The sequence below is a fragment of the Labeo rohita genome, chromosome 18, assembly GCF_022985175.1.
Source record: "Labeo rohita strain BAU-BD-2019 chromosome 18, IGBB_LRoh.1.0, whole genome shotgun sequence".
NCBI classification, from domain to species: domain Eukaryota; kingdom Metazoa; phylum Chordata; class Actinopteri; order Cypriniformes; family Cyprinidae; genus Labeo; species Labeo rohita.
In genome coordinates, this window is record NC_066886.1 from 8,772,551 (window position 1) to 8,785,790 (window position 13,240).

At 36.3% G+C, this 13,240-nt stretch overlaps 1 protein-coding gene across 1 annotated transcript in view; it reads left to right on the forward strand.

Annotated features, from left to right (window-relative positions):
* The window catches only part of cdh13 (cadherin 13, H-cadherin (heart)), a 394,548-nt gene that overhangs the window by 166,693 nt on the left and 214,615 nt on the right, over positions 1–13,240 (forward strand). Inside the window, exon 4 of the mRNA XM_051135516.1 lies at positions 372–485. Coding sequence (XP_050991473.1) covers positions 372–485 — 114 coding nt within the window. The remainder of the gene's footprint in view (positions 1–371; positions 486–13,240) is intronic.

Genomic DNA, 13,240 nt, shown 5'->3' on the forward strand with positions numbered 1-13,240 from the left:
AGTGTAAGAGTTGGTAGTGTCCTTCATGAAGGGATTTACATTGATTTTATGAAGTATTCATAACATTATGGGACTAATGTGGTGTATAATAGCATAGTGGTTAAAGATCTAGGATGGCAACTGAAAGGTTGTAGGTTAAAACCCTCCTAGGAGTGATTTATGATCCATCACCATTGTCCCCTCGAGCAAAACGCTTAGCCCAGTGGATGTTCCTGTAATAAGTGTACTGGAGGTCTCGTTGGATAATACGGTCAGCTAAATGTCAAATTGCCTTTTAATATGTTATGTTGGGCATTAAAGTTGAGTGGCACATACTTCAACACTTGTATTTCTTACGGTTTAATTATTTCAACTTTTTTGTCCTGATTTAGGAGATCCTAGGTCTATCAGACATGATGCCATACCGATCCAAAAGATCCCTGCTGGTTCCCCCCATGTTTGTCCCAGAGAACCAGCGAGCCCCCTTCCCCAGGTTAATTGGAAAGGTAAGACCTTCCATTTGTATTATTGTGTTATGTGACAATGACTTAGTCGTACTAATGTGTATTACCACCATATTTTACATTGTGGACATAAGTGTGACAGTGCTACCTGATGGTTTAGATAAGTCATACAGCTCTTTGGTTTTCAGGTTTACTTAGCTCTGGTTCCAAAAAGTCAGATGAACAGCAGAGAAATGATACATGGAATAGCATATTTTCATAAACTAATCCAGTTAGCATCACCCTGGTTCTCTTGGGGAAAAAATCCAGAAGAATTTTTTCATTAGTTTTTGGATTATTGCAGATTATAAGATTTGTGACAAACAAAAGTTTATGATTCTTATAGTGTGTGCACACCAAATGCATACATACATACAAAATTGATGCAAAGGTGTGAATCTGCATGGGGCGTTGCAATTGCAGGTCTCATTCTGGCAGGACTTTATCAGTGCAGAAATAAGGCAAAATTAAAACTTTAGTGTTGAGAATACAGATCCTTGCTGCCCTAGCCAGTAATTTGAAATGTTTTCCTTTAAATTCTCAAGAGTGTATTGTTGTGTCAGTTTGCACCGATGTTGCAAGGCCGTTTCTTCAGTTGTAATTGTTGAGCAGGCTGAAGAAACTAAATGAAGATGTTGAAAGTAGTTCTGCTGAACATGATTATTCTTCTCAAGAACATGTTTAATATTCTATGAAAATATTAGTGAAAATGCCTGGATTTTATTGAATTGTTTGTGTTATGGTTTCGGTTGAGATTCATGTATTCCACTTTCTTTGTTTGGCAGCTTTTCTTGTCGTCTTTGTTTTTTCAGGTCTCTAGTTTTTCAAGGACCTCTGAGACCAAAGATGGGGCAGAAAAGAAAGCAGGCATGCTACACAAACCAGGCTTTGCACATCATACTTGATTTGCAAGCTTGAGATATGGGAGTTTTGCCCTAGTTGTGCCCCTGCCCATTTTTTATCACCATCCAAGCCTGTATATATGGATGTCCCAGGGGAGATATAGTGTAGATTTTTGCAGAATATCTCTGTTCTGGCTTTGAGGTGATGCCATCGGTTCAGCCCTGGTTTTTAATACAACAGTCAAGTGCTGTTTTAGCATTCGAGGAGAAAGATAAAAGAAAATAGAAAAGAATGTTAGAGAAAAATAATTTGTTTTGGAGAAGTGTGTTTACAGCAGGAAACTAAGAGGTGCAATCGAATGTTTTCGGCACTTCCTGTTCGCTTGCTTTCTGTGGCTGTTTCTCAGCGTGGGCTGGGGTTATTCCTTGGCGAAATAAAAGTGCTAGATTACTGTGGCACAGTGAATAAACCACAGTGCGTGCCATTTTTTGTGCTCTTTATTCTAGTGTTGAATGCGAGGGCTGAATTATATTGCAATTTCTCCCACCGACAGAATAACCCCTCTATATTGCACACAGATTACTATACTTCTGCAAGTGGCGGAAAATACGGCAAGGTCCATTGAGAGTCTGATGAGGCTGACCTTCCTTCAGTCTCTTTCTATATACATCTACATACGTCTGTGCTTTCTCAATCTATAGTAGCTCTTTTGCAGCATTTTCACTGTGGTGAAACCACACAAGGGGACTGGCTGCTGTGACCTATTCATTTGATAGCACCGCTGTATACTGGAAACCGGGCAAAATGGATTTTCCACATGGATAAATCTTGTTTCCTTGCGCTGTTTACCTACCATACGGCGTGCTTTCATTTTTCATAATTTTTGCTGAACGGAAAGGCTGAAGGAAATTGGGATTCGCCCACTAGGATGATGAAAGCTTGAAGAGAAACAGAGGGGTTTCCCAGATGTTCTATCTCTGGGAAAGGCGGTAAACATGTTGGGTGTCTGGGAAAGCCTTCTGTTTCTTTTTCAATTTCCATCATTCCAGTGGGGCAGTGTTTATTTTTATTATTGTCATGCGAAGACGAATCACACTGCTGCTGATTATTTGCTCGCAATTTTGGAAAAGCCACTAACTGAATAAGAGACACTGTGATAGATTTGCCATCGCAATCCTTCAAGGCACATTAGATTATGAAATTTGATCTAACGTACAGTCTCTTTGGTTTTATACTGACACCTTCTGGTGTGGATGTATGTAATTTGTTTATTCATTGGGGCCACACTATATATAAAAGAAAAAAAATCTTTCAAAAAGTTGTTTCAACTTAATATAATTTGTTACCCTGCTGCCTTAAAAGATTTAGTTTAGTCAGCTCGAAATTACTCAATGTTAAGTTCACTTCCAGAACAAAAAATTACAGATAATGTACTAACCACCCTCTCATCCAAAATATTCATGTCTTTCTTTCTTCAGTTGTAAGGAAATTTTGTTTTTGTAAGGAAGACATTTCAGGATTTTTCTCCATGTAATGGACTTCAGTGGTGCCCCAAGTTTGAACTTCCAAAATGCAGTTTAAGTGCGGGTTCAAAGGATCCCAAATGTGGTTGTAAACAATCCCAGCTGAGAAAAAAGGGGCTTATCTAGCAAAACAATCGGTTCAAATTAAAAAATACAATTTATATACTTTTTAATGTCACACGCTCGTCTTGTCTTGTCCTGCCTGAGCTCTGTTTTTTTCCGGTTCGTGACAGTTAGGGTATGTCGAAAAACTCCCATCTTATGTCCTCCCTCAACTTCAAAATCATTCTACATTGCTGTTTTACCTTTTTTGTTAAGGGTGTTTGATCTTCTTTGCATGTTCACTTTGCATAGACTGAGTTGGTACTTCTGCAGCGATGTAGGATGATTTTGAAATGATTTTTGAAGTTGAGGGAGAAAATACAATCAGAGATTTTCAACATACCCTAACTGTCTAAGAGTTCAACGAGAGCAATTCAAGATGAGCGTTTGAGAATAAAAAGTATTTAAATTGTATTTTGTTCGTGAAAATAACCGACTGTTTTGCTAGATTCTTCCTCGGCTGGGATTGTTTACAACCACATGTGGGATAGTTTGAAGCCGCATTTAAACTGCATTTTGGAAGTTCAAAATTGGGGCACCATATCAGTCCATTATATGGAGAAAAATGCTGAAATGTTTTCCTCAAAAAACATAATTTCTTTATGACTGAAGAAAGAAAGACATGAACATTTAATTTAAGTGACAACTGATATATTTTAGTTGACTAAACAAAAAATTTTAAGTCAGCAGGGTAACAAATTATTTTAAGTTGAAACAACTATTTTTTTTTTTTTTTTTACAGTGCATGCCATATTTTTATCTATAAATTTTCTAATGAGCAGAGGAAAAATCTTCCTCCAATCTTTGTATCATATTTTATAGTGCCAGAAATACATTGATCCCTGTAGGAAGAAATTGTAATACGATTGTTTCAAGGGGTTTTGAAATTGATCCTATGTGAACCACTCTGTCCATCCCTGTTCTGTGTTTCCACATGTTAAATCGTACAATGGCAAGTGGTTTTATGCCGGCCCTTTCTGTAAAGATGAGTTCTATTGGATGGTGTTGACTTGAGATCCACTCTCGGTTAAGGGGGCTTGAAGTATTGGAAAAGTAATAAAGAACAGATTTGCCCTGATTCCTGTTCTGGCTTTGACATCAGTCTTCTGTGGGATTATGGGGGATTTATTATGGTGGAGTGTTCACCTGTAGCACTGCAATCTCACAAATGGGAAAAAGTCCAGAGGTTCCTCTCGGACCTGCTGGTAATTGTCTCTAGGCCGGTTTTTATGGGCAATGCTGTCTCTCCATTCTATTATGTCCTGGACAAACCCACAGCAATTGTATTGCTTGATTTCGCTGTATTTTTTGGCACCTAGAACTGAAACGCTGTCCATGTTTTGTGGCTTCGCAGTTGCACTCATTCTCACTCTCTGCAATACTTTTCGCAAATCAGACGGAATAATTGTGTCTCGCACTGAAGTGTTGATAGATGGCGAGGGATATGTGTGTTTGTCTGTGCATCATTAATGCTGCTGGGTGCTGATTGTCTTTCATTCTGTTTTGACCTTGCAGCAACAAACATGAGTCTCATGTGAACAGTGAGAGAGTTCTTGTGCTTCAGAGTTAGTTAAGTGCTCTTTGTAGATATGTTTGTGTGTTTATTTCTTCCCTCAGACTGAAAGCCACTTGTCAGCAGCAGACATACAAGCTGAGGTTTTTGTTTTGAAAGAAATTAATACTTTTATTCAACAAGAGTGCATTGAGTTGATAAAAAGTGACAGATTTTAAAACAGTTATTTTAAATTGTACACAATATTGCTGCAGTATTATTAATTAAATAAATGCAGTCTTGGTGAGCATAAGAGGCTTTCAAAAACCAAAAAAATCTTATAGACCCCAAACTATGTGTTAGTTTATGTATGTTTGTATGTACGTATGCATGTATGTATGTATGTATGTACAGTTTTTTTCCTCCTCCTTTCTTTTATAACTGTGTTTTTGACTAAATAAATGCAGGCATTGTGAGCATGATTGGCGTTTTTCAAAAACGTTACAAAAATCTTACTGATTCCAAACTGTGAATGATAATTTATGTTTTTATTTTTTTTTTTTTATTTATTCATTTTATGTTTTTGTTTTATTTTATTTTATTTTGTAAATAAACAGTCTTGGTAAGCATAAAAAGCTTCTTTCAAATGTTGAACAATAATGTGTATTTTATTTTATTTTATTTTATTTTATTTTATTTTATTTTATTTTATTTTATTTTATTTTATTTTATTTTGTTTTGTTTTGTTTTATTTTATTTTATTACTACATCTTTGATCAAATAAAAAGTTTTGGTAAACATTAAAGGCTTTGTTCAAAAACTTCCTGCTGACTCCAAATTTTGAACAGTAATGTGTATTTTATTTCATTTTATTTTACTTTATTATTTTATTTTATTTTGTAATTTAATTTAATTATTTTATTTTATTTTATTTTATTTTGTTTTGTTTTTGTTTTGTTTTATTTTGTTTTATTTATTACAACATCTTTGATCAAATGAATACAGTCTTGGTAAACATAAAAGGCTTTTTTTCAAAAACTTAAAACAAATCCTGCTGACCCAAAATTTTGAACAGTAATGTGTATATATTTTATTTTATTTTATTTTATTTTATTTTATTTTATTTTATTTTATTTTATTTTATTTTATTTTATTTTATTTTATTTTATTTTATTTTATTTTATTTTATTTTCTGGATATGGCCCAAGTCTGTTAAAAGTAATAGCAATTCTCTCAGCAAACTGCGTGATTTCAGGTATCTTTCATTTCCAAAGCACAAGCAGTATGGGACATTTTATGCAAAGTTTGTTCAAATCCACAGCCTGAAATTTAAGAAATAGTAATAGTGATGCTTTCCTTAGCAAGCACCACTTAGTTTCTGCTTTTTTGATTGCTTTCAGAAGGAAAGTTAAGCACTCTGTGTCTAATACACAGCCCCTTTGACATCAGTTTCCATTCAAAGTCAAGCATCCGTAAATCAAGGGAGATTATACACCACTGTGGTGCTCATACAGCCGAAAGCTATCAGGGTAGAAAGAAAGAGTGAAAGAATATGAAAGTGAGGACATATCCTCTCCTCCCCTTCAGTGCTGTATTGTCAGAGAAGTTCGAGTCGGGTCCCTCCTTCCTGTCATATACAGGCAGTGGCAAGAAACGGCTGCTCTTTCATGTCCTCCCTGCTCCTAATGAGAGCTGATAGAAATAGGTGAGCGTCTCCCCCAGGGCTTTTCGCTGACATCTAATGACTGAGAAGAAAGCCAGGGGAAGCTGTGTAGGCTTGTTTGTGTTTGTGTACATGTGTTTGTTTGTACGTTCAAATAAACCACCACCTGCGAGGCGGCGCCCGCGATCAGTTTCCACAGCCTCTATCGCTCCACCCCACCAGTAGCCTTGATCATTCAAAAGTTGGCTCGTCACTTTCAGACAGTTTTTTTGTATTCCACCAAAACTTTCGCTGCTACAATCACGCCACACATTGGATTAAATATTTTTTTGAAAGTCAGTATTGGCATGGCCTGCTCACTTTGAAGGGCATTTGAACAAGATTTTGTAACTTTTTAGTATATTATTTTAAATATATTTAGACAAAATAATATGTAAATATAGCTGCAGCCAGCGATTACCGGATCAAGTGCTTTAAGGCATTTAAGCACATATGAAAAAAGACATTATTTAGCAAGCCTGTAACCACCTAAATCAATTATTTAAAGCGTTACTCCAGCCCAGAATTAAATTTTTGTCATTATTCACCATGTCGTTCAAAACCCGGAAAAGCTTTGTTCGTCTTCGGAACACAATTTAAGATATTTTGGATGGAAAACGGGAGGCTTGTGACTGTCCCATTGACTGCCAGGTAAATATCATTGTCAAGATCCAGAAAAGTATGAAAGACAGAGTCCATCTACCATAGAGTCCATCTTCAACAAATTTTATGAAGCGGCGAGAATACTTTTTGTATGCAAAATTCGTCTCATCTACTCTTGGAGAGTATCCGCTGGACGTAAACTGCGTGCGTGCGCTGTTCTGTGTCAGCCGCACCACATGGATATGTTTTCTACGTATGTTTACGCTTTGATTTAAATGAAAACAGCACATCCAGTGTATGCAGTTTGTGTCCAGTGGATACTCTCCAAAATGGTGCTATGCTGACGTGGAGTAGACGAATTGTTGAATAATATCATTTTTGTTTTTTTTGTACAAAAAGTATTCTTGTCGATCAAATTTTCATTTTGGGGTGGAGTAACGCTTTAAAAAAGCATTTTAGGGAAATCCAGGTAATTTACCATTGAAATATTATGTTTTTTTTTTTTAACATTTATGACTGTTATTGTGCAAGCTGATCTCCTTAAAACATTGCATGCTTGTTTAGAATCACCTGTCGCATGTGCTCACCAGGTTTTGTGAAGTTTTGAGTTTTCCTTCAGGCTTTATAGGATTTTAGGTAAATTTGGACGGGCCCCCTTTTCTAAATGACCCCGTTATACCTTCCTAAATGGTAAATGTCAACATTTTTTTTTTTTTTGATAATTGTTGATCTGGACAGTTCAGAGAATTGTACTGCAGTGTTTTTTTTTTTTCCAGATTGAGCGAAGAACCTAGGACTAGTAGGATTTTTACATCTTCTCAATCACTTAACAAACGATTTTATTGACAGCAGTGGTTCTAGAGACAAAGTCATCCGGAATGAGGAGTTCTATCATATGATACAAATATTGCATATATTTGCGAAAAAACACAAAATGTACAATCATTTAAGTCTTTGAAAAATGTGATATGGCCCCCCAGTGGCCAATTTCTTTCAAATTTCTCACAGACCTTTGGGACTGTGAGTCAAACAGGCCCACCGAGGTTTGTTTCAATCTACCTCCGTTAATCTTGTCTAGCAGGTGCTTAAAATTCATTGGCCAATGGCGGCCATGTTTTTTTTGATATACGCAAATGTCCTTATTTATACTTGTGACACTTTGGGCCAAGACTGTGGACAACGATTTTCATGTTGATAGGAAAAATGGTTGCGTGGTTGTAGCAATTTTTAAGTTTTTCCTCCTCTTATAGTGCCACCAAGTGGCCAAGCTCTGCAATTTTTGTCCTGTGACCTCAGATTGAGCTCTTACACAAGTGTTCTGAGTTTGACAAAGATATCTCATTCCATTCAGTTACAGACAATTTACTAAAAGTGGCCCTGCCCCTTTCGAAGATTTTGGCATACCTTTGTGCGAAAAACTTAAGACTATTTCACAAAAGTAGTGTTTGTCAAATAATCCAAAATTATTTGTACTTTTGATCGCTGTACTGCCCCCGTCAGGCCGATTGGGGCGAGCCTTGGTGACGTTGTAGGAGGTGTGAGTACTACTATCCCTCCAAGTTTTAAGTCTCTAAAACTTATGGTTTGGTCTGCACGATCGGTTTTACATGGAGATTGCTGATCCTTTGCCATTCTAACAATTACAATGGGGTTTCAGCACTTCACACTTGAACCCTTAATTTTAAAGTGATATGTCACCCATAAATGAAAATTCTGTCATTAATTTCTCACCCTCATGTCATTCCAAACCCTTCGTTTAAGATAAACAACCAAATTAAGATATTAATGAAATCCAAGAGCTTTCTGACCCTGTATAGACAGCAACATCAATGCATCACTATTTACATCTAAAAGTCCTTGAGGGCATAAGTGCAGTTGAGTACTGTAAAATCCCAAGTATAATGCCACAATTCATGGCCACTATTTTCCTGTCTTTTCCCCCTGTCCAATTTCCACTTTGTTCCTCCATCCATTTGGTCTCATGCGTCATCACTCCTCTGGAGCTATGGCTCCTTTCGTTGTGTTCCTTTCTAATTCTCTCCTGTGCTGAAGGAGAGCATTGCACCTTTAATAAAGCACCTCTGAAGTACAGAAAGAAAAGTTGTGTTTTATTGTTCTATTGGATCAATATCACAGCTGTGTGCAGCATACAGCAGAACGAAAACAAGCTCCATGGCAACCACTCACAAGACATATCCAGAGCCGTTAAGGAGTTCTTCACAAGGCCGAAAGCAGCGTGGGAGGAAAACAGACACGACAAGAGAAGGAAGAGCTGGGTTTGACGGACTCTTGGCGTGGGACTCGTGTAAACAGGCGACACTGCAGTTTGTCCGTGTGTCTTTTGGCTGGGCAGAAGAGTTCATTTACAGATGACCTGTGGTGGGATTCAATCATGATTGTGTCACAGGTGTACCTGCTCTATAGGAAAGTACTTTGCTGGGCTTTTTGCCTTGGGTTTTTTGGAAGAAACTGCAACCATGCTAAAAAGAAATCAGCTTAAGCTGGCTGTTTTTGTGAGTTTTTGCTGGTTTAGCCTAGCTAGCTGGTCTCAAAGTCTAACAAGTGCCCAAAAGCTCGGTAGACTAAGACGATTTTGTCAGCTCTCTTTCTGACTGTTATGTAAACACTTAATAATTAAGTTGGCTTGAAAACGCCATCTCACTGATCTGCTATTTTAGCTTCTTCTTCTGAGCCACAGTTCAAAGCTACAACCACCAAATTTGGGTCAGACCTTCAAACTGTTCTAAAGTTCTTTTCTAACTGATCCGGCTTATGGTTTTCTAAAACCAGACTGTGAAAACCACCCAAAATCCCATAGACTTTCATTGAGGGGGTGAAAACTTTTGTACAGTGAGACTTGTGGTGCATTTAAGCGGTCTATTGCTATAGTAAAGCTTAACAGCTCCATACTGAAAAAAACCCTGCTAAAACCAGCCTAAGTTGGTTGGATGCTTTGACTGGTCTCCCAGGCTGGTTTTAAAGTGGTTTTGGCCACTTTTTGGTTTTTGGTCTTAGCTGGTCAAGCTGGGAGACCTGCTTAAAAACCAAGTAAGCTTAAACCAGTTACTTTCAGCTTAAACCAGCCAAGACTAGGCAGTGAGCTTGGGCTGGCTTAAGCTGGTTTTTAGGGTTTTTTTTTTTTTTTTGGCTAAATCAGCTGTTTTTCTTTGTTTGTTTGTTAAATCAGCTGGGTTTAGCTGTTTTTTTTTTTTTTTTTTTTTTTTTTTTTGGTAAAACAGATGGGTTTTGCTGGGTTTTAACAGTTCTTTTTTTTGCTACATCAACTGGTTTTAGCTGGTTTTCAGGGGTTTTTTTTAATAATAAAGTAGCTATTTTTTAAGCTGTTTTTGTTAAACCAGCTGGGTTTAGCTGATTTTAGCTGGTTTTGCTACACCAGCTGGTTGTAGCTTTTTTTAAAACTGTTAACATGTTAGCAACATGTTAGCAACATGCTAACAACATGCTAATCCTACTAAAACATGCTGGTCTTAGCTGGTTTATGCTGGAAATAGCTGGTTTTAGCTGGTCTCCCAGCCTGGCCAGGCTGGTTTTAGCTGGTTTCAGCTGGTCTCCTAGTCTCCTAGCCTGACCAGCTAACCCTGCTGAAAAAAACTGCTGAAACAAGCCTAAGCTGGTTGGCTGGTTTTAGCTGGTTTCAGCTGGTCTTCTAGCCTGACCAGCTAACCCTGCTGAAAAAAACAGCTAAAACTAGCCTAGGCTGGTTGGCTGGTTTTAGCTGATCAGCCAGGCTGGTCTTAGCTAGTCATAGCTGGTCAGCAGGCTGGTTTTAGAGGGGTTTTGGCCACTTCCAGGCTAGTCTTGGCTGGTCTTAGCTGGTCAGGCTGGGAGACCAGCTGGAACAACCAGCTAAAACCAGCCTGACCAGCCTAGGCTGGTTTTAGCTATTTTTTTCAGCAGGGAAGACCAGCCTGGCCAGCTAAGAAAGTGGCCAAAACCCCTCTAAAACCAGCTTTATCTATCTATAGTCTGTTTTTCTGAAAACATTAAAACTTTAAGACTAGTATAAGGTTTTATATTGTTTTCAAACTTCAAAAAAAAGCCAGCTTCAAACGTATTAGTCATCAAACTTAACTCATCTAGTTCTTTATTGACATTTTATTAAATAATTCTTTACTGACGAATGGCTTATGTTACATCGTTCATATGCAGTTACACATGCTAATTTGTTTGATAATGAAGGCATTTAATGAGACTGCAGTGCAGATGCTGTTTATGTACGTGTTTAACCTGTGTGTGTGGCTAATACAGGTTGGGGACAAATCTGTTAGAAAACGGCAAAATGGGACATGATTGTTTTAGGAATGGTTTCTAATAGAAATTAGATCACAAAGGTTTCTTTTTGCTTGCTAAAATTATGCTAGGCTAAGTAGTGCTAGGCACAAGCAGCTTAGCCTATCATATGTCAGAAATGGAAAAAAATGATTTTATCTAAAAATAAATGAATAAACTAGCAAAAAAGCAATGAGAAAGCCAAAAATGGTATGATCTAGGCTTGTTTCTAGCAATACCATCACACTTTATTTGAACAAAAGAGACAGTGTGAGTGTATACAGTATATTGTGTGTGTCCACTTATGTTTCTGTCAGCGTGACTGCTAGATTTGTTGTTTTCACGATCGGCTTTAGTTCACATTACAGTCGCTTACATTAACAACCCGTCCACTAAACAAGACAGCTCTCATTGTGCAATAAAATTCTGCAATTTCACAGCTGTTTGCTGGCCACATTAAATACAGCAAGATTTGAAGGCCTCCTCTGGTGAAGCCTGCATTTGTGTTCGGCAGAGTCTTAGCGAAAGCACTCGGTGCATTTCTCAGAATAATAATGTTCCCTGGGTTAACAGAGCCTGTAATTATAAAGGAGAAAAACAGTATTAGTGTATGATCTGGCAGAAAGGATCTGTGTGGGGAAGATAAATAAAGCTAACAGGGGCTTTTCGTGTGGACAATTACTTTGCTTGGATTCATTTTCTAAATGGGATATTTCATCTTAAGCTTAATTACAAGATATGGGAGGGTTCAAGGTAGGCAGCCTCTGTGATTCGATACATGCACTGGGGTTTTTTTGCGCTTGATGAAAACAACTTTTTAGAAAGGGTCTTTTACACAAAAAAGGGGTTCATGAAAGAGGCTATTGTTCATTTGTATTTAAAGTCATTAGTTAATAACTGAGCTTTCATTAGCGAGGGAAGTTGCAGCAATCTAATTTGCACAAAAATATGCTTTACACAAAAGCCAAATGAACTGCAGGTGGTAGCACTGGTCACACTAGCCAATAAAGGATGTTGTAATATACAAATGGATCTCATTTACATGCTTCAGTATATTAAAACACTGAGTTAAGATAATCGTCTGGAGAGTGCTGTGATATAATGGTTTAAGATTTCTCACTGTGTGTTCATCATTGCCAGCGACAATCATTTAGTAAATAATTCTGAATTTATATTTAAAATGTGAGATCAAGCAAATGAGTGTATATATGGCATGTGTGCATGTTTTATTACATAACTGTGTTTGCCTATGAGTGTGTATAATTAACTTTTGTTGTTTTCTTTACTTCTAACTTGCAACACTGATGAAACACAATGGACTTTGGTGCTTTTATCCAGTCGCATGTGAGTACGGATGACAAACTTGAATGAATGAAAAATCTGCACAGCAACTGACTGTATATTTCTTTGTAGATTTACCAATATTGATTTTATTTTTAGGTGTCGAATATCACATATGTACATATGCATATATTCATTTTGATCATTGTTCTCTTCTTCAGTTTTGTCACAGTAATTAAAAAAAAAATCATAATGGATTATTAATATATTATATATAATAATAATAATAATAATAATAATACTGTGTTGTATTAATATTAAATAATTTATGTAAAAAGTTGTTGTTGAAATAATAATAATAATAATAGTAATTATTATTATTATTAGTAATACTACTAATACTACTAATATTAATTAAGTCATTTATGTTTTCAATATAAAATGTAACAGCTTTTAGTATTTTTTATATGATGTTGTAATATGCATTAATCATTTTAATTAGCTTTCTTTTTTTACATTTTAATTTCTTTTTCTCGTTTAATTTTGTTTTTATTTTTTTCCATTGTAAGTTTTAGTCTGACTTGCCAATGCAGCATTTGTAAGCTTTTACATTACATTTTACATTTACATTTTAATGTAATATTTTATTTCAGATTAATTACTGATTACTGAATACAATTTTAAATAGTTTTATTTTCAGTTACAGTAACAACACTGAAATTTAGAGCAATTATTTGAGGATTTATTGGCTGATATAGGATATTGGTTGATTGGTCTTAAGAAATGATAAATATATATGAATATTTAGGTATTTAATAAATTATTCAAGTAAAAATGATTTGCATTTGTATTGTTTTATGCTTGTTTTTGTAACTGAACCATTTCAATGGTTACATTACTATGATTTTTGATTTCCTTTGAT